The sequence below is a fragment of the Haliaeetus albicilla genome, chromosome 13 (genome assembly GCF_947461875.1).
Source record: "Haliaeetus albicilla chromosome 13, bHalAlb1.1, whole genome shotgun sequence".
Classification (NCBI taxonomy): Eukaryota; Metazoa; Chordata; class Aves; order Accipitriformes; family Accipitridae; genus Haliaeetus; species Haliaeetus albicilla.
The window spans coordinates 41,864,912-41,891,368 of record NC_091495.1 but is presented as its reverse complement, the minus strand read 5'-3'; the positions used below and the strand labels follow the sequence as shown (position 1 = coordinate 41,891,368).

General features: G+C 51.1%; 1 protein-coding gene across 7 annotated transcripts in view; it reads right to left on the bottom strand.

The window, feature by feature from the left end:
- Positions 1 to 2,318: 2,318 nt before the first annotated feature.
- Positions 2,319 to 26,457, bottom strand: part of KANSL3 (KAT8 regulatory NSL complex subunit 3) — a 26,327-nt gene continuing 2,188 nt past the window's right edge. The window contains exons 3-22 of one of the 7 annotated variants that reach the window (XM_069801132.1): positions 26,165 to 26,255; positions 25,666 to 25,851; positions 25,357 to 25,488; positions 24,919 to 25,035; positions 24,221 to 24,322; positions 24,007 to 24,078; positions 22,527 to 22,601; positions 21,450 to 21,607; positions 20,440 to 20,503; positions 19,705 to 19,905; positions 19,293 to 19,449; positions 17,851 to 17,928; positions 14,422 to 14,613; positions 12,630 to 12,714; positions 11,580 to 11,734; positions 10,988 to 11,100; positions 10,138 to 10,357; positions 9,768 to 9,901; positions 5,325 to 5,487; positions 2,319 to 3,100 (exon numbers count right to left, since the gene is read on the bottom strand). In XM_069801132.1, coding sequence (XP_069657233.1) covers positions 2,496 to 3,100; positions 5,325 to 5,487; positions 9,768 to 9,901; positions 10,138 to 10,357; positions 10,988 to 11,100; positions 11,580 to 11,734; positions 12,630 to 12,714; positions 14,422 to 14,613; positions 17,851 to 17,928; positions 19,293 to 19,449; positions 19,705 to 19,905; positions 20,440 to 20,503; positions 21,450 to 21,607; positions 22,527 to 22,601; positions 24,007 to 24,078; positions 24,221 to 24,322; positions 24,919 to 25,035; positions 25,357 to 25,488; positions 25,666 to 25,851; positions 26,165 to 26,255 — 3,100 coding nt within the window. In that variant the 3' untranslated portion in view covers positions 2,319 to 2,495. The remainder of the gene's footprint in view (positions 3,101 to 5,324; positions 5,488 to 9,767; positions 9,902 to 10,137; positions 10,358 to 10,987; positions 11,101 to 11,579; positions 11,735 to 12,629; positions 12,715 to 14,421; positions 14,614 to 17,850; positions 17,929 to 19,292; positions 19,450 to 19,704; positions 19,906 to 20,439; positions 20,504 to 21,449; positions 21,608 to 22,526; positions 22,602 to 24,006; positions 24,079 to 24,220; positions 24,323 to 24,918; positions 25,036 to 25,356; positions 25,489 to 25,665; positions 25,852 to 26,164; positions 26,256 to 26,457) is intronic. The other 6 variants (XM_069801133.1, XM_069801135.1, XM_069801134.1 and 3 more) reach the window with 6 other exon arrangements.

The following is a 26,457-nucleotide window of genomic DNA, read 5'->3' as shown; positions in this document are numbered from 1 at the left end:
GGGGATGGGCTGAGACCCACCTCCGTGGCCGCCCTGATCCCATGGAGAAGGAGGTGCTTTTCTGCATCAGTTTTGGGGGAATCACAGCCATTTCGTGGAGCAGCCATGCGTCCCAGTGCGAACCAGCCCAGCAACATCTCCAGGTGTTTTTTGCCTCTGGGAGCTCCTGTTGAGCTGTTGCAAATGGCCTAAAGGCTTCGTCAGAGGTGCAGGACTTGCTTTTCTCGTGCTGGCTGCTCCCCACAAGCGCATCCGCTCACCGCCATCCTGGGCGCCTCGGCACAAGCCATCAAAGTGGAAAGGGCAGAGGGACAGTGGCACTTGCTCATCCCCAGAGAGGGTTACTGCTTCAGGTGGAGCAGGAGCCATAAGTCAGCTTTTAAGGACCACTTCTGCTGTATCCATGGAAAGGAAAAGCTTTGGGATAGAAATTGGAAAAGGAGAATTAGTCCCAGGCAGCACTGGTCACTCCATGATGCTTAGAGCATTAGACTCAGTGAGAAGAGCAGCGTCACAGATGCAACCCCTCCTGGATCTTCCAGCCTGGGCATTGGAAAGGCATTACACATGCTGCAGACCACCCCAACTCTACCACAAGAGCTTCACTGCCAAAACACCTACCATTCACCCCGGTTTGGGAGCGAGGATGCGGCCACGGAGCTCAAGCCTTCCCACAAAGAGCTGCCTTCGCACCTGGGAGCGAGGGCACTGGAGGTGCTACATCCCTAAGGGTGTCTCAGCCTTATTATTGTTATTGCAGCTGAGAAATTGTGACTTCAAGCCTGGAAAAGAAAGTTGAGCTGCTTAAAAACACTGCGGGTCAACAGCAGACCCTCATTTTTACCAAACACGCTTGTGTCCATGGGTGCTGCGGATGCTAGAGCCAAGCCTAAGTCCATCCTGGTTTTCCCATCACTGTCCGCTCAGGGAGAAGGTGCCACGTTTAGTGGCATCCCATCGGCAAACCCCCCATGCCAGGGGCTAGCTCAGCCTTGGGATTCAAGGTCATCCCACACCCACAACCTTCCCTGCAGGAAACTTTGCCTGGGCTGAACCTGGATTGCTGGCAAAGTAAAATCTTGCCTTTTTTTTTTTTTTTTTTTTTTTCTTCTTCCCCCCCCCCCCCCAAAACTCCAGGGAAAAGGGAAGAAAAGCCCAGGGCTCAGCAGGGTTTGGGGTGCTGGCAAAGCTCAGCAACCTCAAGACAGCTACTCACCATTGTGCCGGCATGAAGTCCAGCGTGCGAGAGGCTGTGAAGGGGAAAGCAGGACAGTCCCCAAAAAGCCGGACAGCATCTGGAGCAGCGTGTGTATAGCCCGAGAGGTGGGAAGGGATTTACAGCATCTCCCTCTTCTTACGACGAGCAAATACAGCCTTCAAAGGGGAAAACTGTTATTCTCTGCTGTTTTCAGGCTCCCTGTAACAAATGCCCTGCTTCTGCCGTGGTGTCTGCCGTCCCAGCCAAGCCACGCCAAAAACAGGATCTTCTCACAAGCCAGCAGGATGAGGAAGCGAGCGGAGATTTCCGAAACTTGCCTGCCCTCAGCGGGAGCACGGGGCTGCCCCGGCACTGTGGGTCTCCGTCTGCCAAGAATCATGCTCCCCGAAAGCGTCTCAGCCGGCAAACGTCGCACCATGCCCTGCATCCCTCCGGGGAAGCGAGGGTCAAGGGCTCAGCAGAGCCACAGCACGGGATGAAGACATACATACAGAGCATCGGGATTATCCCCCATAACCACAAAAATACCCACCAAATCGCAGCCCTAAGCTCTGTCCTGTGAAAGCAAGCCCCAGAGCCCAGTGACAGCCCCAGGGTGGCGAAACACTTGTCCCGAGCCCTGGCAAACCACCCTCGATGGTGCCGAACTCGGCCTCACCACGTCATCTCGGCCCCCATTTTGTGGCTCAGCCCCTTTGTGTCACCCCTTCTGCTGCTTCCCTCATTTCAAACACAAGCTGCCCAGGTGCCTGGTGCTACCCCACTTGCCGATGCAAACACGACTAAAGGTTAAGTCAAGGCTCGGGGCAGATTAAAGTTGAGCCTTTTTCAGCATGTATAAATATTCCCAATAGTATGAGGAAGCAGTTGAAACTTCTACCCAGAGGAGGGATGTACCGGTAGATAGCACAGACAGCAGGAGCTGCCCCGGTTGCTGCCCAGCCTGCTCCCAGGACCCACAGCATGAACCCTTCCCTGCCTGCACAAGGCTGCTTTGTCCCTCCACACCTTCATGGCAAGAGAAATCGGCCCTCAACAAAAATGGTCAAGGGCTGGGCTGCAACCAAAGCTGCTTTTGGAAGGCACATGCACAATGAAGTCAGTAAAGAACAAAAAAAAGTTTTATTAAAGAGCAACAAAACCAGAAAAACATCCCCCCAGTTTCCTCCAGCCTGAACCAGCCCCCCCATGCCCACAGGGCTGTTCCCCTCCCACCAGGCAGCCAAGCTCAGTCTTCCCGAAGCGCCCGGTTGCAGCCGAGGGGTCCCGGGGCTCCCTACGGCTTCTGGCTGAGTGTGGGCCCTGCCGTGGCGATGATGGAGGAGCTGGCCAGGCTGCTGCCCAGCGTTATGAGCGTGGTGCCGGCCCCTCCTGGCAGCACACCCTGGGGCAGCAAGTGTCTGTTGGCCAGAGCCTCTCTGGTGTGGATGATGGTGCTCCCGTCGTCCACCACGGAGGGAACCCTCCCCAGGGTCTCCACTGCCCCCAGAGCATGGCCAAGGGCCGCGGCGCTCTTGGTCAGGCTGACCTTCTCCCCAATGTGTCCCAGGGGTCCATCGCCCTTCACCGTGGCCAGCGTGGAGGTCAGGATGACGGTCTTGGAAGCAGTTTGCAGGACAGGTCCAACCTTCGAGTGTACCAGGCTGCCAGGAGGACTGGGGGCACTGGCCAGGGGGGAGGTGGCGAAGGTGACGGCACCAGTGGGAGAGCTGGCAGATGAAGAGGAGGAAGAGGAGGAAGGCTGGATGCCTGGCAATTTGAGGGGGACGGAAGTAGCCTCACCCATCACAGACTTGGTAAGTGCAGACAGCTTGGCATCCGACATGACGTAGAGCGTCTTCATGGGGCTGGTGGTGGTCACTGCGGAGAAGGGGAGAGTCACTGTGGAGAAGGGGAGAGTGTGGTCAGTGGCTGTGGGGACGTGGTGCCTACCCTGGGCTGCAGCCCCCAGCTGCAGCGGCGGAGTCGCAGGCTTTCAGACTGAATGGAAAGACCTGGCCCTGTCCGCTCTCCAGAGCGAGAACCCAAAACAAACCCCAGCGCTGTCACAGCCTGGGCAAGGAAACCACAACAGCCAAACAGGCACCATCAGCACCACTCCTCTCCTAGACCGCTCAGATCCCCCAAGGAAGCCCCTCTCTTCCTTCAGTGTCTGATCTTCTCCCAGAAAAAGTCCCATCCCATTGGGACAGGACGTCATGGCTCCTCCTCAGGCAAGCAGGCTCCATCTTGCCCCATCCTACCTGTCAAGCTGTCACAGACCACACCGAGCTCACGTTGCTCTCGGCAGCCCAGCTCAAGGCAAGCTCTTGCTCATCTCTGGCATCTCCGTCCCACCAGCAGCGCTGGGGGTGCTCAGACCCTCATCACACTCCACCCCAGGAGATGGCTAAAAGACTTTAGGCTTTGTAAAATGAAGCCCTCTGTGCTCTAAGGCAATGGCAGGGGTTGTATCACGGTGGTTACCCCGTCCGAGTCAGCTCCCCAGCTGCATATACAACAGCCACAGCCCAGAGAGCAATAGAGGGGAGAGAGACTTCACTGAAATCTAATCACTGGGTTTAGACGCACTCAAGGGACGGGAAAAAGCCTGGAGACCCACTGCCAGTTAAAGACAACGTTGGGCAGAAAACCCCAACCTGGAGCAGCCCATAGTTTGCCCCTGCAGTTGCCCAAGGCTGTGACTTGCTCCATTCCTCAGGAGTCCACACCGAGGAGCGGAAAGCAGCATGTGCCCAGCCACCCTGGGTCACCTGGCACACGACGCTGCGTCTCTCTGATATAGTGGCATCAAAGACGCACCGCAGCGTCCCTCACACTCCTCAGCGGTGACAGCGTGCCACGAGCACCACCAGCGCAGCGTGGACCTCTCCGAAATGAAGTGCCTCGAGCAGGGAGGGCACGGAGCGAAGGCTGACGACTGACTGCCTAACCAGGATGGGACCGCCACCACACTGACCCCACCATCCTGGGGGGAATCAGGGGGGCTGGAAGGGCAGGAGCACGGCAAGAACAGGCAACTCCAGCCACTCCTACGCAGGCTGGGGAAGCGGCAGAGACACACGGTGATGCTGTTAGACAGCGGCAACAACCACTCCACAAACCGAAAAGTCTGGAAAATATTTTGTGCTAACACCCTAGTCCACCCTGCTGCTCCAGCAGCTTTCCTACGAACTGGTCCTCCCCACTGGATGCAAAGCCAACCAGCAAAAGCAGGTAAAGCTCTCCACAGATCTAACGTCATCCACTAGCTACAAAAAATAACAAAAGGAACAAAACACAGAGAAGTCTACTTAAGCCTAGTGCTTCTGCACCTTCCTATTGAGTCCTGGGGGAGCCAAGCAGAGTTTGAAGGTCTGCAGGGGTCAGTTAGCTGGGTTTAACGCCTGCAAGGTAAACCACACACGCTGCAGAGCTTTGCCCTTTGGGAAACTGGCACAGCCCCACTGAACTTCATCCACCAGATTTGGCCTGAGTGCTGACTACCTGCTCACCCTGCCGCTTTCTTGGAAATCAGCTGGACCGAGGAAAATGAAAACACTGGCTTGGCTGGCAATGGGCTCTTTGGAACAGAAGCCTTTGAGGATGCAACAGATCGCATCACTGCTTTGTGTCAATTTTTTTTTTTCCCCCCAAGTCTGAGGCTACTGGCTGGGTAGTGGCTCTGCAATATTTATTTAGCTGTAATTGGATGGGTCCGCTCTCCCCAGGCAAGGTAAATAAATGTGGGTAGGAGGGAGAGTGCTTAGTGCTACAAGCGTGTGATGGCGGCCCTAAACACAAATGGCAGATAATCCCTTCTGTGTTTGGTCTCAAGTTTAACACTCTGCTCTTCATCAGCCACTCAAAAATGGCTGCACTGAGTCACAACTCCTTGTACAAAGAAACCATGGGGGAACCTAACTTAAAGGGGTGGACAAAAAAAAAAAAACTAAACCAAAAAAAAAAACCACAAACAAAGCGAGGGGCTTAAAAATAAGCAGCATTCAGGCAGCTAATCCCCAGAGTGACTCCACACATGTCATCCGGTGGCATGGCTCCAATCCGGCCTCCGCTCTGGTCCCCAGGCCGGCTGCCCGCGTCCCACGACTGCCATGCGCCTCACCTACGGGTGCTGCCGCGGCGGAGGTCAGGTGTGCCGCGGGGTCGGTGGGAGCCATCTCTGCGCCAGCCTGGGCTTTGCTGAGATCCATCTGAGACAGCAGCTTGCCAGGAGAGGCGGCGCTGGTAGCTGGGGCAGCCAGATTCCCAACAGCACCATCTGGAGCCTGGAAGGGTTAAAGTAACGGAGAGCTACTGGAAATGCCCCACTGCTGAGGATACACCATCTGCGGGGGGCTGCAACCATTCCTTGGGACCTGCGCAAGCCCTCACCTAAAAAAAAAATAAAATCAGAGCACGCCCTCTCCCTGCTTCTTCTAGCCTTGCCCTCACTCTGACCACTCATTACCAAGCTCAAGGAAAAATGCGTACCGAGACAAAATCCACAGATCTGTATTTTAAAAGCATGATGGTGTCATTTGCAGCACCAACACCACTGTCAGTGTTTGGGCTGAGACTGGCATAAACTCATTGCCTTTTTCTGGAGCGGAATGGGATGGCTCTATCCCCATCTCTGGCTGTCAGAGAAATCAGTTCTGCTCTCATTTCCTCTGCAGCAATAGTAAAGCAAGAGCCAGGAGCTCAGGAATGATTCCCACATGATGCAGATGCACTGGCAAGAATGATCCGCTATTACCAGCGGCACCAGCGAAAAAGCCCAGCAAAAACTGGAACAGCACACACCATCCTCTACATCGGAAGAGCTTCCTTCTTGCCTGACAAAGACATACAAGCCCTCTGACAAGAACCAGCTGCTTACACAGCACCAGTGTCCACCAAACGTTAAATACTGGGACAATTGGGGAGTTTGGATTTGTATCCTAAGGCAGATGGCAGCACACCCTGGAGAGCACCGACAAGCGTCAGTGAAGTACCTGGAAATTCCCCCACTGGAGGGTTCTTCGAATGCCTCTGGGTCTGCTTCACTTGCCTGAACTCTGTCCAGGTGCATCTGCAATCTGATACTGGAAAGAACCAACTGCATGCATTCCTGTGCTCTCCGTGGGAGCCCTCACAGCCCTGAGCTGACACAATTCAAGCTCCAAAGCAGCTTTTCCAGCTATAAAAGCAGATACCCACCTCTTCAGTCAGACTTCTCTGAGCCACCTTGCTCACTCTCCTCCACCACTGACAAGCATCACTTAAGCTCAAGTCTGAGACCCCCCTACCTGATGCCCATGCAGGTCACAGCCTGTTTTTCAATGCCTTGTGCAGCAATTTAATGGTACTCCGTTCACTATAGCTAATATTTATGCCCCTGGGAGTCGAAAGGGTCAGACTTCAGGAAAAGAAAGGTGTTCACTGCCTGCTTACAGCCCATCGACCACCAGCAGCCAGCTCTGGGCAGCAGCAGGGGCTGGAGTGAGAGTTCTCCTCATGCCATCTGAGGGAGATCCTTGCCCAAAGCTCAAACCACGACCTCAGTTTGCAGCTCTGGTCATTGCTACATAAATCTTCGCACCACTAAGCAGAAAACAAAAGTGTGATCCAGCATCAGCATCACTCCATGGTTTATAGAGCTACTATCAGGATTTCACCACACTGCAGGGGGGAACCCATACAAAAAGCCATGTTCAAACCACCACGGAACAGTTTCTTGAAAAGAGAAGCTGAAGTCTGCTCGTATTTTCACTTTAAAGCCACGCAAACACTCTTGCTTCTTCTTACTCCGCTACTCACAGAAAGCATTAGCACCAAACTCCCCAGGGAGATTCCTCAGTCTTCTGTCTCCCATTTAATGCCCACGGGGGAAGGAAAAGAGTTACCCACTCAAACTCCATCTCAGCTGCTGCAGGCATTGCCCCAGCCCCCAGAGTTTAAAAATCACAGCGCACAGCCGATGCGTGGGCTTCACGCTTCCTGCACAGGCACAGTGGAGCCGTCAGCTGGAATTTCAAAGGGAACCCAACCGACAACAGCTTTGGCTACTGCTGAAAACACAAGAGTTTAAGCCCTAGGCGTTATCCCCCAAAGCCTTCTGTAAATTTGCTCTTTTACAGGAAGCCAGGCTAGATTACGTAATCCTATGCGCTAAAGGTACACACCAGCTGATGTCAAGGGCTATAATTAGTTACAAAAACATACAGCTCATTCCATTTCCTGTAAAAGCCAGCTTTCAGTTTGCTTTTGAAGCAACTCTCCCAGCCAGCCACACAATTAAGCCCTACCTTGAACACACAAGCTCAGCATTGTAGGTAGAAGTCACAGCATGCGATCCAATATCCAGTTCCAAGTGCCACCACCTTAAAACATTAACCCGTACATGAACCTGTTAACCCTGGAGTCGATCTGTACCAAGTTTCATTACACTGCAGAGTTACAGTTCTGCTGGATATTTAGGGTCTCTCAAAGGTAACAAAAGACGTAAAGAAAAGCATGCCAGTTCTGATAGTTTATTAAACGGCCTCTGAAGAGCACAAAAACTGCCTCCAACAAGGATGAAGAGTTTCAGACCTAAGAAAGCAACTCACCCGCTGCTTAGGTGGGATCTGCACTGAGCGTCACTAGCTCTGTGTTTCCGAGCTCTACCTTAGCCGGCTTTAAGCTCAGCTCTGCCAATGCTCACCGGCTCTGTTGTGTGAGCAAAGTGACTGAAAGAAACACAGAAAAGTCAAGGGAGGGAGGACGTGGATGACCCCGAATCTGAGCTTTAACCAGCAGCAAACCAGGACTCTGCGCAGAAACTACTGGCAATGGTGGATGCAATGCCAGCTTTAAAGCAGCGCAATGATTTATGGCTACTGCTGTTAATACTTACCCAACTTCCATCCCAATGCTTCACCCTTAAGATAATGCCTCCCTAAATGTATCTCAGGGCTTCAGGCAACCTCAAACACCTACAGATAGCAGCAAGGAACAGAAGCACTCTCCCTGCTTCCACAGCGCTGCCCACAACTTGAGCTACCCCAACAACAGGGACCAAAACTACAGAGCTTCATCTACAAAGCAAAGATTGCTCTGCCTCTCCTACACCAGCTTACCTGCCTGGGACTTGCATTAGTGCTATCAACAGTAGGAAAAAATCACATTCAGGAGAAAAAAGAAAAAAACCAAACCCTGCCAATCTGGAGTGGTCTTGGCATCCCCAGTCTTCAGTGCCAACTTGTTAATCCCCATTGGGAACTGGAGCTTGATCCCCACTGGATGCTCCTCACTCATCCAACTGCCCAAGCTGCAGCATCTATCATTCTGGGAGCTTGCTGCTCTTTGACCTGCTTTCTCCCTGCAGACACCTGCCTCAAATCATTACACTCAGCATCTGTTGGACAGTCAGTTATACTCCTCAGTATATACTCAGGCAACCTGCAGCCCTTTTCCCGCAATGCCCCCTTTAGTCCCATGAGGCAGATCACAGGCCTGGGCTGCCTGTTTTCTCCTACATCCCCATGTAGCCAGGACCATGGGGAAGCCATCTGAGCTTAGGTCAACCTTGCTGATAGCACATCACAGCCACTGCTGACCAAACATCCTGTGCAGGGAGTCAGAACCAACCTTTCCGCCGTCACATTTATGGATCCAGCTCAAAGCTGACAGTGATTTAGGACAGACCCCAAGGATACACCTGCAGTAAATTTACCCCTTTTGCTACCTCCAGGATTTGGGGTTGAGAGGTCCGCGTTACAGTACCTAAGACCACTACGTTCACAACAACAAACAACCCCTCTCTGACTTGGCACCTTGTGCTTTCTTCTCAACCACACCAAGACTTAACCTAGGAAGCAGGAAGGCAGCCAGGATCCTTGAGACAGTACCTGGCACACATTTAGAGTCTGAATAGTAAGAGCTTTTCCTACTGTCCGTGATCCACCTCCAAAAGCAGATCTGTATCGAACAGATACAACCTTGGAGCATGCAGTCAGCACTTCATAAATTGGTTTCAACAGCATGGCAGTGAGAAAGAGCAGGAGTTGTGGACCTGCAGAAGGAAGTAGTACAGTATCCCCAACATCCACACGGCCCAGCCTCACATCAGGGCATCTAATAGTCAGAAGCAGTGTTTTCAAGAGGAATACAGCTATAGACAGCACAGTTAACCCACTCTCCTGCCTGAAGAGGCGGGGGATAGACACTCTACAAGCAGCTTTCCTCCTCCCACCAAAACCTGTTACTGCCAAGAAAACCTGGAGCTTCAGTAACAATTCCCATGCTGACGTCAGCTTTCAAAGTCTAGCCAGAGATTCCCTCGGTGCAGTACTAGTGCAATATTGAGCACAATCGACCCTGCCACTAACAGACACGAAGATGACCTGGGTCTTCTTAACCACCGCCTTGCGAGGCCCCTTTCTGTGCAGCCTCAGCAGAGCAACAAAGCTCATCACACCCAAGAGATTGTGACCAAGAACACTTTCCCCACAACAGCTGTATCTGCCCTTGACTATGATGGTCAGAAAAAGCTCAGAAGAGCATCAGCGGACACTTTGTCTACAGAGAAGATGCCAAAAATTACCTGAGGTGCCTGCGTCTGCATTGGCTGCTCCTCGAGCTGGGGTTGGACAGTCCCCATTGCAGCCTGGCTAAGCGTGGTCATGCGGCTGGGCTGCCCACGCAGCGTCACAGTAATGGTTGTCGGGGCCTTCAAGCCTAGAAAACACGTGAGCGAGATATCCCTGAGACACAGGGACTGCAGAGGCCACATTCACCAACCAGGGGTGTATCTGAAGTCTCTTCCCATTAGAGGCAGCTGCTCAGAAATTACTAGCACACACAGCCGTCCATAGCTACATCTCAAAGGCAAAATAAGCTTTGGAAATGCCGGTCTCGGCATAATGGGGTGCTCCAGGTGCTTGCATCACACGCCTGTCCCCATTCTCCCTCACCTGCTGCCTGGTTGGAGATCTGAGCCAAGCCAGGGAGACTGCTGGCCAGCTTTGCCAGTCCCCCGTTTGTCAGCAGCTGGTGAATGGCCGTGGGCTTCCCGCTCGCTGAAGCTCCCAGAGACAAAGAGGTGGCAACTGGGATGGTGCGGACAATTGTGCCGGTGCCTGTGGTTATGGCACTCAGGTTCTGGATAGGTGCGGACGTCTTCACAGCTGAGGTCTAGAAGGAGAAGCAGAAGCACTGAGTACCTGGAAGGAAAGGGGATGGCATGGCCTCTCCCCCATGCAGAGGCTAGAGGCCTTTAGTGGTCAGTGTTTCCACACTTCGTTCTGGTGGCCACAAGCAGGTCTAAAAGCAAGTACACTTGTCCCTTCCAGTCTGCACATACTCATTTCAACTTGAAAGCCTGACTGGGAGAAACTGTGGCTCTGCTTCTAAAGAAGTGACCCGTTCTGAAAGAGGTTGCCGCAGACTGCAGGGATCAGGAGTGTTGCCTAAGAGGTCACAGGCATGTGTTTTCCCAGAAGAACAAGAAGGAGAAAGATTGCTGATCCCCCCCCCCTCCATCCATTCTCCAGCTTCTTCCCAGCATTTTCTAGGTGGCTGCCTAGAAAGAAATTCCCACAGCCCCGCTTCCCAGACCTCATGCCACCTACAGGAACCCTTGGCACCCGGCACAGGGCCAAGGCTTGGATGCATCATTTCAGCTGCAGTTCACAGCCAGCATCCCTCATCTCTTCTGGTCCTGGAGCAAACAGGGCCTGTCTAGGTTCCCTCCAACTCCTACTGCTTTATCCTCCATACAGCTTCCCTCCAGAGAGGAATCTCTGATGTTTGCAGGCTGCGTACCTGCACCGGTGGCCCAGCAGCAGCCACGCTGGCAGGGAGGGCTGATGACTTGGTCCCAATGTCCTGCAGGCTGAAGCTCAGCCCTTGCAGCAAGCTGCTGGCAGATGCTGCTCCTAAAAAAAGTAAGGAATAAAGAAATCGGGCTTAGAGAATTCACCACCATGAAATTCCAGGTCTGTCATAAAGCAGATGTCTGCAAAACTGTTCATTAAAAAGCAGTGTCCCAAGCAGCCTGCGTCGAAGTCGGCAGGGATCCTCCTAGCTGCTCTACACAAAGAGTCCAACACATTTCATTGCTACAGCTACAAACAAGGTTAGCTGTGAAACCCAGGAGGCAGAAGGAGGTCGGGTTTGGTATCTCAAGGCATCATTATATACAAATGACACAATTAACAGGTCACCTACTGCACCTTCAGCCTTGCTTTGTAGCATCCCACTGGATCTCTGTAGGCTCTGCAATAGCAAAGCACTACAAATGCTGCCTCAGCCAAACCCAAAGCAACAGGGAATGCAAGAAAGAGGATCCACCAAATGATTTTGAACCTGGTTTACCTTTTACATTCACAACAGAGACATGGAGAGAGGCAGGTACCTTGGAGGGTACTGGCTGGCTGGGCCTGCATGCAGTGGGTGCTGCTGGCCACCAGCCTGCTCTGCAGGGCATGGAAAGCACTGGGTGCCGTGCTGCTGGGGATCACAGCAGACGGAGCAGGACTTGTGGAGGAGGTTTCTGCTGCCGAACTCAGCCTACAAAGCGAGCAGAAGAGAAAGACTCCAGTTAGCAATAAACTGCACAGGGCAATGAGATGGCTTTGACAGCAAGCTGTCGCTGGCCTAATGCAACCAAGCAGGACTCCTGGAAGTCTAAGGCAGGGAGCTGATAAGCTACAAAAACCCAAAGCAAGAGAAGTTTCCCTGTGCCCACTGCGGCAGCTAGAACAAGGAGCACCTATGGCAAAATCCATGTACTTCCCAATTGGAAGCGAGCTGGTTATCATGTGGGCACCTACCTAAGTGCTGCAAGGGCTGCGTCACCCTACACAAAAGCAATCTACCTTGCAGTGACACATTTCCCATTTAAAACCTACTTCTAAAACAGCTCTTCTTCCTCTCCCCTCCCAGATCAGTCAGAGTCTGGTTCTCCAAAGCTTGGTTTGAATTAAAAGGGCAAACAGTGATACGAGATGTCAACGTCAAATTGATTCCCCAACAGAAATCCCTACAGCCAGTTAATCAACTTCATGAGCCAATATTGAGGCTTCTTTCCCCTATCTTTGGGCAAAAATGCTTGACTGCCAGAGGAAATGAAGGGAAGGATTAAAGACAACACTGAATTTCTGCCAAAGACACCACAGTCATTCAAAAGACAGAGATAAGCAAACTTGAATTTGGGAAGCCATATAGAAATATAGCTTAACAGCCACACCACCTTCTACTTTTGCCCATTTCTGCCATTCTCAGACTCAACTGCCAGTTGACAATAGTTTTCAGGAATCCAAGAGTCTCCTGCACTTCAGATAATTCCAGTCATAAGCAAGATACGAGAAAGTTCCACATGCAGAAATCACCTTCTGTTGCAGTGCTTCCCATCAGCAGCCTGTCAAAAATACCCACGGCTTATAAAAAATAAAGTCACACTCACTTCGGGGCAGTGAGCAGTCCTGACAGCTCCTTTGCGCCTGACACAGACTGGCCAACAGCCATGGGGACCGGCTTTCCAGTGACAACTGCAAAAGAAAAAGAAGAAACCTCACTCACTCTCCTCCACGAGTCTTAGGGATTCCCTCTCTCACACAACTACCCACAGACACAGCGCTGCGGGCCATGGGCTTATCCTGCTCACAAAGCATCTTCTCAAGGAAACCTCGAACATAGCCATAAACATATACTCCAGGCACCGCGCTATGGGAGATCGGGAGTATCAAACAGAGCAGACTTGCGAATAAAAACAGTTGTGGAAGCATTACAACAGACAAGATTGAAGGAATCAGCTTCAAAATCTGTAAGCAATGAAATCTCAGGCCCTCACCACCAAATGCAAATCTCTCTCCTAAACGTTATCTCCACTAATCCCCTCCTCCTAGTCCATCATGGCACAGGTCTACCACCTCAACCGATTGATTCAGATCTGGCTACTCGCTAGTGAGCAATTTTGTAAGCATTCTTTAGAGACACTTTACAAAATACACAGGGATGCGACGAGTCACAATATTTGTTTATTGCGGCGTTTTGGGATACAACTGCGTTTGTCTTGTGCATTCCTCCTGCTCACACACGGTAAGAGGGAATTCTTGTTTTGGTTCATGTTTACTTCTGCAATTCATTTCCTTTCTGTGGAAAGAAGTAAAGTTTGTAAAATTAAAAAAAAGATTCCAGAAACCAGAGATTTTCAAAGCTGCCAGCAGATAAACCGTAACCTTAAAAAGACGTGTATTTATTAGTTCATTTTCACAGTTCAAAACAACTGTTAAATTAACTGAGAGATGCTTCCAAAGGAGCAGAATTATTTCTCAGCTTTGAAAACCTCTGATTTCCTATCAGAATGGAGATGCTGACCTTTCAGTCCTGCACTGCATCAAGCTAATGCTAATACCAAGTGACTGCTTTACATCTCTGGTGCTCTGCACTCTGACTTGAGGAAGACATATACACCAGCACTGCCAGCAACAAGGCAACATCCATCAGGTACAAGGGTGACAGTAGCCAAAGCTTTTGGCCTCCCTTGCAAAGGCTCAAGGTGAAGAAGACAGAGCACATCACCTCTTCTTGGACTGTGGGGACCTCTGCAATGCATGCCACAGGGGCAGGAGAGGAGCCGGAATTTGTTTACATGTGTATCAAGCGCGTATTGTGCGGACTTCAGGCCCAAAGGGGATCAGCAGAGCGGGGCACTTGGCTGAATCATGAAGTCTGAATGTACGAAGGTCTTCCAGAGGGAGGAACATCGCCATAATCCCTAAAGCAGGAGCATGTTCCAGGTGAGAGCTTCGTGCAGGTGCTGCAGGAGTGTGCAGCAGAACTGGAGACGCACACGACCTACTTGGAGCAAGGGGTCCGCAAGGACCGGCATCCTGCTTCCAGCAGCAGCTCAATGCCTCAGAGGAAGGTGTAAAATCTGCCTCGCAGCACACAAGGCTGCGGTCGAGTGTTTCGCTGGAGTGTGGAATCCCAACTGCTATGGAAAACAGAGGCTCCTGCCAAGCTCCTACGTGCTGTCAGCCCCCACGCTTTCCCGGCTATCCCCAAGTCACTCACATCTTGAGCCTCTGCCTGTTTTCTGCAGCTAACTCGTCCAAAAATAATTAAAAAAAAAAAAAAAAAAAAAAAAATCATAGCTCCCCTCCCCTCCCCACGCCGTGCCCCAGAAGAGTGGGTCTGGGCAGAGCCACGTCCCCGCTCTCTGGTTAAAAAGCAGCTATGTAATCGCAACTCACTTTCTGCCTGGGTGGTGAGGGGTGCTCCGTTCCCCACGCCAGCAGCATCTCCATGAGAGACAATGGTCACCTTGATTTTGGCTCGTTTGGAGGATTTGGTGCACTGGGTCGGGCTGGGGGTCTGATGCCTCTTCAGCTGCATACGCACATCATCTTTCTCAGCCCCTTCCGAGTGCTCTGAGGAGACTGGAACTAGGGGACACAGAAGTAGCTTTTTGAAAACTGATGGCCGATCCCTCGAGGTCAGTGCTGCTCCACTGTGCACACCAAGGTGCAGAGAAGGGACACATGCCCATGCACACTTCCACAGCTCCCTCCATGCCAGCCTTGCCCATCTCCCATGCACAAAGAACCCACGCTTCTCCTTTTCACCACCTACACTGACTTCCGTGTGCCCTAAGCTGCTGTCTTAGGGCCAGGACTTAGCTTCAGCTACTCTCACAGGCTAAAGCAGGACAGTATATAAAGTTTGCCTTGCCTCTGCAGCGAAGAAAAACGGATGCCTACAGTGATACCACATCTCCACATAAACCCTTTTCATTTCATAAGCGCAGCATAATCAATCCCGGCATCAGGCCCCTCCAACATCCTAATTTCCAGGTTGAGGGGATGAGGGCGCAGAGACTTGCAGAGCTGGTGCAGGCATGCTGCCAGTACTGGGATTAGAGCTCAGCCCCCTGCTCCTGCAGCACACCAGCAAAGGTATTTGCATGCCTGTCGTTCGGCACATCTCTTCCAGCACTCCTAACTGGCCCTCCAGGAGCTGGACTGAAGGGTACAGGTTTCTTAGAGGCACTAAGCGAAACAGCCATGAGCACAAAAGGTGCTGCAGCAAAGCCAAGCCCCCACATACCCTACACTGCTTGGTACTAGGGGAGAAAAACCACAAGCTGAGATTTCACTTCTACACCACCAACTCATTTTGCTGCCATGTCCTTGACCCGTCACATCAGTTTCATCCTGCCTAGAGCATAAGCTTGCCAGGGCTATCCGAAAAAGCACAGAGGACCCATGACAAGCACCTCTGGGCAGCCCAGGAACACAGTCACGCACTGCCAGATCTTGCCCATCCGTTCTCCATGAGTCTCCCACCGCTGTTGTACGATTGCCTGGCCCCAGTCTCAAATGCTGGTGGACTGGGTCGAAACGAGGGCGCAGATTTGCCTCCTGCTGTGGTGTTTGCAGTCTGGAAGCACTCAGAAATGCAGTCACCGCTATGCCCGAGCGCTGCCGTGATCTGCAGCAAGGGGCAAAGGCCTTCGCTCAAAGCTAGAGAGCCCTCTCCACAGAGAGCTTCTGCAGACCGCTGCTGAGCCAGCTAACTCCCTCTTTACAGATGGTCCTGGGCATCTAGGCTGTGTATTCAACAGCCTGGAGGCCAAGATGTACATACCTTTTAATTTATAGGTATCCAGATATGAATATATTATATATATACACATGTGTACATTTATATTGATTTTATATGTACGTTATGTATACACTCCCTGTGTATCACACTACCTGCATACCTCTGAACTATGGGTGCAGCAAAAGACTGCAGCCCAATCCCTAAACGTCAGGCGACTCCAAGTTTCGGGGCCACTCTGGTCCCCAAGACAAACGCCAAGCTTGCTGTGCTGCTATCGATGGCCAGACTTGCGTCTCGAGCACATGAACTCGTGACACTCGTGCAACACCCCCGTGCCTCCCACCCACCTGCAAACATGCGTGGTCCAAATCACCATCCAAAGAGACCTCATCAGGCGTGCACAGACTGCAGGCACCAAAGCCCCCCCACCAAGTGCCACCAGCCAAGCAGGACAGTGAAACGGCACATGCACAGACAGTGGCGTTAGATGCCCCTCAAAGCATCGGCGAGCAGCGACCCAACGTCCCTCTGTGTCCCCACGGCACAAGAGCAGAGCCTGCTTCTGCTCGCACAGGGGCACACAGACCCCCGCCATGACGGGCTGGCTGTGTGTTCAGGAGGAGCACCCCGCTCCCAAAACAGCAGCAAACGCTCCCAATGCACGCACCCCAGCTTCCTACCTCGCAGCTCCGGCAGCTGAGCCAACACAGTAAGGAGCCCAGAGATCTTAATCAGCTTTTAATCATATCAAAAGGCAGCCCAGGCTGGTGCCAGCTTCTCCACATCTCCCTACCAGCAGGGTAACATCCACTGTGGTTTCTCTTCCCAGCAGTCGCTGGGTGGAAGGACTCTGGATAAGTGCAGGGCCCCATGTGTGCTCCCAGGTTAACCTCATCGCACAGGGGAGAGCACAAAACAAGTCTCAAGGGAGAAAGAAACCTTTAAAACAACCAGCTCGGGCCGGTAATTGCCCCAGGAGCTTGTCACCACAGTTGTATACGTGCAGTTTGGACTGTATCTCATGTGTGTTCAGGACAAGCAGGGAGCCTGTATCTTAGGAGTCTCTACACTGCATGCCAAAATACCACCAGCTTCCCTGCATCCAGTGCTTGCCTCATTGAAGTAAAAGCACTGGCATTTGGGGTGTTGCAGAGAGGCAGTTCTCACCCATGTCAACTCTCTCGGTACCGTGGGGTCACCCAAACGGAGAACTGACACTGACAGCTGACGTGACGATACCGTGGCCTCCCAAAGCCTTGGATTTCAACTCTTCTTCCTCTCCTAATCCCAGATCCACACAGTCACTGCCATTCGAGACAGCAAAACATGCCTTTCGATACACTGTGGATCTCACCCCTCGATCCCTAACCCTCAGAGCACCGCACACACTGAGGTTCACCTCTCTGTGCCCTCCAGCACCAAGGCAAGAGATCACAGGACTAAAGACTGCTCACTTCCATGTGTCTCCTAGTCCAGACAGCATCCCTCTCCCAGCGCATAACCATCTTCCCAAAGCCATCTCTCTCTCTGACCTCTCTGCTCTTCTCTAACTCTCTCTGGCCAAGAAATGCTGCTCCACATGTCTACATCTGCCCCTTCCAAATCACTTGGCAGCACCTTGTTTCTGCTCCCACCAAGAACCCCTCTGCTGCTCCACATGTTCAGAATGCTCCACCAACACACGCAGTCTCCCAGGCTGGTGTCCACATCGCCTTTGCAGCCCCAGCACAGGAAAGGGTTAAACTCACGATCACAAAAAGTCACCGCATTGTCCACAAACTTTAGTCCATAAGAGTAAACCAGCTGCCAGACTACACGGCTCGAAGAGCAGTATTTACCCACCTGAGCAGGGAAAGGGGAAGAGCTCAGGAAAAGTTAATGCTCTCAGCTAGCAAGTGGGCCATTTGCTTTAGCTTCAAATACAGCAATGAGAAAGCAAAAAGCAGGGGGACAAGGGGACACATTGGGCCACATGCCCAAACCAATGCAAGGGAAGAGGAAGACGATAAAAGAAGGTAGCAGAGACAGAGAGAAGGAGGGAGACAGAGAGAGACAGCGAGAAGTGAGGAGATACTCACCAAAGAGACATGAAGAGGTGCCAGGAGGAAGAGCTTTCCTCACCAGCACGTTTTGTTTCAGAAAAGCAGCAAACTGAGCTGAAATGAATCAGAGAGAATTACAGTATCACAGCCCGGCTCTGGAGGGGGACAGGGAACTCCAGGGACACTACTGCGACCCACAGACAGAGACCTTGGAGCAGAGAGGCAGGCAGAGAGCTCTAGCCATGACTCATCCAGCCACGGGGCACAACGGGGACAGACAGACCTCCTCTCTGGATGGCAGCAAAGCACATCCGACACTAGAAGGGGCATCATCCCAGCTTTCACAGAGAGCACCTCCCAACAGCACGAGCCCTCTCCAGCCCCACAGCCATTGGGAAAAGGTCCGGCACCCAGGGAACGAGAGCAGGCTTGGCTGCGAGAGGCACGGCTAGCTTGACCAAGCAGTTGCACTGAGAAGCTGAGAGCAGCTGGGAGACGGCAGCCAGCACATCCCTGAACAGCTACAGCCACAAAACGCAGGCCAGAAGCCACGCTGCAGCAGCGGTCCTGACAAAACAAGGCGGCCACAATACACCCCACTCTACACACCCTCCTCCTGCCTCCCACGTGCTATCTAGAAACTTCCTCCTACAACTACAACAGCAAAGGAATAGATTTCTTTAGTCCGTGGTCTGAGAAGGGAAATCCAAGCTTCAACTTGCCCCTGGAGCCTACCCCTGAGTTAGAGAAAGACTTTAGAGAATATAGAGGGTGACACTGTTGCAGGAGACAACAACAAGCCTGTTCAGGTCTGTATTGAGCAAAGAAATAAGGAGACAAGGGAGGATGGAGAACTATCTCCCCAAGTGCTCACTGATATTTGCCAGAAGGTATCATCATCAACAAAACCATTACCTACATTCACAGCGTTCACAACCAGACTGAAGCTGCACCATAAGGTTTTTAATCAGCATCTAACAGGACAAAAAAATCCCACAGCTCAAGCTGGTGACTTATTCAGAGCAGGTTTTCCACTGCCATTTGATGCAAGATGACTCTGTAATTACCCAAGCCCCACTGTTTGTCACAATTGAATAGCCTAAATCATCTCCTGAGTACCTTCAGTCTCCCTCCCAAGCAGCCTTCAATGATATGAGACACCAGTCAAGGGGCTCACACTTGAAAAAGAATTAGAGTATGGTTACATGGCGATTTGGTCAGTCAGAACAAGTGAAAATCTTTCCCACTTTGAACAGCAGCAAGGCTCCACAAGCTGTGGAAACACTATTTCCAACCTAACTTCAACCCTCCACAGGCTGCTGCCTTCAGATGACAGTGACGGGGGACCGAGCTGTAGAGAAAGCTGCCACAGGGAGCTTGGAATTCAAGACAGGACTCAGAAGACAAAAACCTATACACACCAGGACAGATAAAGACCAAAAATCCAGATGCTAAGAGGGCAACCTGCAGGGCATTACCTTGTGCCTGCTTGTGTGTCAGGACAGTGTCCGTCCTCTGCACCTGCCTCTTCAGCAGCTGCGTGGTGCTGATCTGGCTGGGCTTCTGGATGGAGGACACAGCAGCCATTTTAGTCTTGGGGCTTGAAGTGGGGCTGCTGGAGACGCTGGATAAGTCCTGCTCGAAGAGAAGGAACACCTCTTACCCCATGTCTCCCTAAGAGGCAGTTGTAACCCTGAGTGTAGCAGCACACCGGCATCCTTTTGCTGGAGCAGATCTATTTCTGAAGGTTCGTTTGCCCCACCACAAGCCATTAGTCCCTCCATATCCTCTCACCTCCCTTTTCCAACACTAACCACATCTCCCACCACACATCTCAGTAGTACAAAAGCATCTCTTTACACAACAAAGTATCCCAGAGAGAGCCCCCACCTCTGAGCCCGAAGGTGAGGCGGGCACTTTGGCTGCCGGTGAGGCGGGTCTGCTGCTTCTTTCCGGCAGGTCAAACGACAGATCCCTCCTGGTCGAGTCGCGCGGCTTCTTCTTCTTCTCAGCATCCAGGTCACGGGGATCAGAGCCCGAGTGGCTCTCCGCTCGGGTGAGGACTCCAGTCAAGAAGTCAGCTATTTCATCCTAGCAAGAATGAAACAAATAATTAGACTAAGTGGTGTGCAGGTCTAAACAACTTGTCTTCACTAAACAAGAGATCACTATCACTGATCTTGAAACAAAAGAAGAACTAAAGACTCCCAAAGGGACAAACAGATAAGGCTTTCTAGATTTAATATTCTGCAAAAAGAAACCCTAAAACCTTACAGACAGACCTTGGCTTTCTCATTAAAGCTCATACTCCACTGATTTCTGACACATGGGAGAGAAACATGACAGTTTCTCCAATGCTCCCAAAAGTACTGCTTCCTTCCCCAGGCAGATGTACAGGAAGACTCAGAAAACTGCTCTTTGTTTAAGGTGCGCTACCAGGAAGCTCATGTCTCTTCTCCTGAAAGGAGACAGCCGCTTCAAAATCCCACTCAGGAGATAGATTACCTTCAATCCAACCAATCCTGGCAGCAAGGTTATAACTTGTGGTCACTGAGACATTTCAGCAGACTTTTTTTTTTTTTTTTTAATAGATATAAGGTGTAAAAGGAAGATTTCTGTGGTTACCTGGATGCACCTGTCCACCATACTCTGGGTCAGGCCTTCTGACTTCTTTTTGGCTTTGCTTATCCTATTAAAAAAAACAGATGGAAGTCAACATCTTTGGTTTTCCACTTTCACACTCACAACATCGTTCTTCACCTGGGAGTAAGATTCAAGCGACAGCAAGCTTGCTCAGTTACCCAGTTCGACACAGAGTAAGGCAAGAGCCAGCTCCATCAGCTCTCAACTCAAGAGCACCGTCTACTGGAAAAACGACATTCATCCCTCAGAAATGCTGAGACAAACTTCGATGGCGAGGAAAAAGGCCCAGCATTCCAAAGGATTTTGCAAAGCAAGTATGATGTTTCCTTCCCTTCAGAGCTCTGTCTTCAGACCCAGTATCAGAGTTTTATGTTTCTTTCTTTCCTCTCCTTCACTGATTATCCCTACTATGGATTTCTGACTTATATGATACTCCAATACCTTGTCTGTGCTGCTGGGCCCAGCAACAGCATCAGGCCAACCCTATTCTCATACACAACTTGCTCAGGTTTTTGATGCCAGTTATTCTAAACATGCACAAGTGTGACAGGAGAACAAGCTCCAGAGTTTACTGAAACCTTAAGAGCTTCTTGCTTCCTGCAAGGCTCTTGCAGCCTTCCTTTACAGCAATTCTGTACACAGCCTCCAAAAGCTACATATTCCAGAGCCAGGGGTGGCAAGAAAAAGCAAATACTTGCTCTAGTGTCATACAACACCACACCCTGGATCTTTAACTTACCACTGAGAGAAACAATGCAGATTTATCACAGAAAACCAACCCTCTATCAAACATACCAGGTTTTGAATAACAAAGCTGACCTCAATAGGCTATTTTTATGCAGTTCCCATCTAGTTTCAGTACCACATTTGGGTTTGTTTTTTGTGGTGGTTTTTTTTTTTTGGTTTGTTTTTTTTTTTTTTTTTTATACACAGCACACTCAGATCTTGTCCAGCATTCCTGAGAAGAGAGTATCCATCTCGCAGACCATTACCTGAGATTGTCATCTGCTCCTCCCACCACCACCATGCTGTTATCAGCTCGTATTTTCTCCCGGAAATCCTCCATCGCTTCAATGTTGCACTGCAGGGAATTCTGACCGATCACAAAGAGGACAGGGGTCTTCATCTCCAGGAGGGGGTCATCAACATCCTGCAAGAGCAAGGGGAATTGTAATCCAGAAAGACTGATCCAGGATGCAGAGCCTTTGGAGGCAAAAACCCTTCTGAATGAGATGAGGATTTCCAAAAAGGGAAGGCACGTGCCACAGCGGCAGACAGTGCTTTCACGTGCAATTCCAGTACATACCAACTGCGTCCTGAAAGGAGAGAAGTATAAATTGTGCAGTTCGTTTAAACATCTCATGAGAAAGACTGACTCAAAAGCTGAATGAGTACATAGCGCTGTTACTCATTAACAGGTGAGACTGATGCTCCCCCCCTCAGAAAACCTATTTCACTGCATTTTCCTCCTTCCAAGCTTTTGCCGCACAAACCCAGGATAAGGCTGAAGAAGCACCAACAGCAAAGCTTCCTGGGGTGAGCCCCTGATGGGATTTACACGATCATACCAAGTCCTGAAGAAAACTCTGCTTGAGAGCTGCACTGTGCTCCAGCAAATGCCTTTTATACAGATTGCCACTACCCTCAGAATTAGCCATTTCATTAGCAAAACAATAATCATTCCCAACCCAGTCACACACTGTGGTCAGCTAATAAAGGAGGAATTTGGGCTCCATATAAATCAACCCAAGTTGTCCTCTCTGGTGCCAAATGACACAGTTAACAAGTGACCTGCACATAAGAACCCAGGAAGGAACTGCAAAAACATGTCACAGCAGAGACAAACAAACAGAGGATTCTCACGCCTGCTATTGCATCAAGAATCCTACTATGAATGCAACAGTCCTGCCTGCTGGGCACACCTCCAAATAAAAGTCACACAGACATTCTCAAAAAAAACCTTCCAATTGTCACTGGACTTCTAAGCCTGATTCTATGAAACAATCTAGGGAGATAAAAAAAAAAAAAGTACAGTTCATTAAATGGCTCCATCTCCCTTTGGTCCTTACCCCTCTGGGGCCATCCACTGTGAGCAGCGGGAATCCAAGGCACACAACTGCAGTGACATACTCCATCACTGAAACCTGGACAGAAAAAGCAACAGTCAGCATCGTAACAGCCAAGTGCATCGAGGTTGCAAAGGCGCTTTGCTAGGCTCCTGCCGGGCACAGAAATATCTTCCATATTTAGACCTTGCTTTGTTGATTAAAAGAGTGGGGTAAAAATACCGAACGACTGTATTAGGTTTGTGTGGCAAGGTTTTGGTAGCAGGAGGAAGCTACGAGGGCGGCTTCTGTGAGAAGCCGCTAGAAGCTTCCCCCGTGTCCGACAGAGTCAATGCCAGCCAGCTCCAAGATGGACCCACCGCTGGCCAAGGCCGAGCCCATCAGCAACAGTGGTAGTGCCTCTGGGATAACAGATCTAAGAAGGGGGAAAAGTTGCTGCGCAACAAAAAACTGGAGCCGGAGAGAGGAGTGGGAATAAGTGAGAGAAACAACCCTGTAGACCCACAGGTCAGTGCAGAAGGAAGGGGAGGAGATGCTCCAAGTGCTGGAGCAGAGATTCCCCTGCAGCCCTTGGGGAAGACCACAGTGAGGCAGGCTGTCCCCCTGCAGCCCAGGGAGGTCCACGGTGGAGCAGATCTCCACCTGCAGCCCGGGGAGGACCCCATGCCGGAGCAGGGGGATGCCTGAAGGAGGCTGTGACCCCGTGGGAAGCCTGTGCTGGAGCAGGCTCCTGGCAGGACCTGCAGATCCATGGGGAGAGGAGCCCACACTGGAGCAGGTTTGCTGGCAGGGCTTGGGACCCCGTGGGGGGAGCCTGTGGGAAGGACTCATGTTGGAGAAGTTTGCAGAGAACTGTCTCCTGTGGGAGGGACCCCATGCCAGAGCAGGGGAAGAGTGTGAGGAGTCCTGCCCCTGAGGAGGAAGGAGCGGCAGAGACAACATGTGATGAACTGACTGCAACCCCCATTCCCCATCCCCCTGCGCTGCTGGCAGGGAGGATGTAGAGAATTCGGGAGTGAAGCTGTGCCCAGGAAGAAGGGAAGGACGGGGGGAAGGTGTTTTAAGATTTGGTTTTACTTCTCATCACCCTACTCTGGTTTGATTGGCAATAAATTAATTTTCCCCAAGTTGCGTCTGTTTTGCCCGTGATGATAATTAGTGAGTGATCTCTCCCTGTCCTTATCTCGACCCACAAGCCTTTCATTTTATTTTCTCTCCCCTGCCCAGTTGAGGAAGGGGAGTGATAGAGCGGCTTTGGAGGGCACCTGGCACCCAGCCAGGGTCAACCCACCACAATGACTCAAATGGCTTATGCCCCCACAACCAGAGAGAACGTCTGTCTCAAAGCCAGCTGTTGGAAAGAGAAAAGGGACAAAAAAAAAAAAAACCCAGCAGAGTCTAAACGCAACACTAATTCAAATCTAACTCTCAACTGAAGGTGTTAAGCAGGTTCTGCGAGGATGCAAAGGAATCGGGTACTTACGTGACAGGCCACCAAGGCACCCGTGTTCCACCCAATCAGGATGATCGGCTTGTGAGAGAAGTGGTTGTGAATCTATGGGAGAAAAAAAGACGTGGATGGAGAAGAGGGACAGACAACGGGACAATGCACTGGGGTGGCACAGCACCTACAGGCAAGGCGAATAGTTTAAAGGGAGCAGCAAAGGCTCCCCGATACACTCGTCGCTCTTACTTACCTCTGCCACTTTGCCCCTCACCGCCCCAATCATGTGTTCAAGACACTGCAACACTCCCACCCCGCTGCCATTGTTCAACAGGTGGGTGGCGATGGGAATCACCTGTGGTTTGAAATGAATGATGAATAAATAACAAAGGCATTATTGGGGACAACATGTACTGACAACAATAAGCACAGACTGGAACCCAGTTTATGAATGAACTTGTGCTTTCTCTCTCCTTCTTTCTCCCAGGATTCACTTCCGACTACTAAGAACAGAGGAAATAGAGAATTCCCCACAGAGACAACCTCTGCTACTCACCTCGCTCCTATACACCCAGTATATCTACCACATTAGGAGGTGTGTGAGCAGCTCTGTATCCAGGCAGAGGACTAAGGTGACCTATAGTCTCTCTTCTCCAACCTCTTCCTACTGGAAGACTGATCAATCCTTAATACCAGTAACGATACAATCTAAACTGCTGAAGATGGATGGCTTCTGTCAGCAAGAGACCCCAAATGCATCAGATTTGGGCAACTTCGCTCCCTGCGCAGTGTCTCAAGTGCTAAACACTGCAGGTGGCGGAAGCCAGCCTCTGCTTTCAGCAGAAGCGAGTGTTTTGGTGCACCAAAGGCTTATAAAAACAAGCTCGGCAGCTGCAGCCTAGCACAGCTGCTAGTTTGAACTACCCTCCTTTCAAAACCAACCATACAAACCTTTCCCAAGCAGGAAAGCTGCGACTGCCAGAATCGGTGCCGTCGAGAAGTGGGGAACATGGAGTTGGAGGGTCCAGAGGAAGCAATCAGGATGAGGGGGGAACCAGGCAATTTGCTCTACAAAGTTCAACAAAGAGACACATAAGGGAAAGCAACTTCCCTGCCCGAGACCTCACTGCCCAGCCTGGTCTGCACAGCAAAGCAGGAGGGATCTTGCATAGTGCATTAACTGATCATTTTCCCCAGTCAAAGCTACCTCAGGATAGTATGGGGGGAATGTGTCCAACAGAAGGAGTCCCCCTCACTGAGCAAGTCTAAAGCAGGAGGAAAAGAGCCCAGGAACAGAGGCAGAAGGAAAAGGACAGCAGAAAGGATGGGAAGAATAAAACTGATGTGAGACCAGTCTCTTGCTCCCTGCAAGCTCCAAGGGGTACTCACTGGTTTATTATGCGACAAGACACCCACTGCTGGGTCCCAAGGTCTCTTCAGAAGGAGAGACAGAGCCTCAGCACCTGCGGCCCCCGTCTTCGCAGTAGAGGAGAGCAGCATCCTGTCAATCAGTGTGGGGATCTGAAACCAGAAGCCAGAAAGGACTGAGAAAACGCACACATTCTTTTCAAGGGGCTTTTAAACATCATCTCTGCCACTCCAAACAAAAAGGATAAAGACCCTATCAGCTTCCTTTAACGAGCTTTACAAAAGGAGATCATTATAAGTGATAGCAAAGCCTTTCACTGCTTTTATCACCTTTCCTTTAAGCGTCTGCAGAGCATCCAAGTAAGCTGCCAGCACCGGCAGACTGAGCGTTTCCACCAGCGTTGTGTGAAGCCACTGGATCAGTTTGGTGTCCCAGTTGACACTAGCCAGAGCTTGGCGGACCCTCCGAGCACATTTGTCCACCGCTATCCTCCTCAGGACTGGCTCATTGCAAGCCTAAAAACCAGGAAATTAAAAAGAAACACAGTTATGGGAAAAATCAAGCGTGCCACGTGCATCCCAAACCACAGGAAAGTATTGGCTTGGGCAACCCAAAATCCTCTAGCAGCAAGCAAAGACGAACATCCTCGCAGCGAGGACAAAATCATGCCTCAAAGAAGCCCAGAGCTGCTTGTTTCTTAAGACTACACAACCCAAAGGCCAAAACTTTCATCCTGACTCAACTGGGCTTTGCTAGGAAGGACTGATAAAAACTGCAAAGGCAGTGACTCTACTGTGAAGTGAAACAGGGGACAGTAAAAGACCTTACCCCTTCGTTAGCCAAGCGAGCCAGCCTGTCAGACTGCAGCGCTTTGTGAATCTTATTAAACAGCTTGTTCTGGGCCATCGTCCAACCCGTCCTGTTGAGAAAACCAGAGAGGTAACGCAGGTCGCTGTTGCACAGACATCCAGGTCCTACAAGCTGCTGCCCGTTCCCAAAAGCAGTCGGCAGCACAGCTGGGCATTGACTGCAATTGCAGCCTCAAGAACCGATTTGGTGCTATGGACAAAGTGAGTTCCACTACCGAGGATTTAATTAGTAGGATGGCTCAATAAAACCCA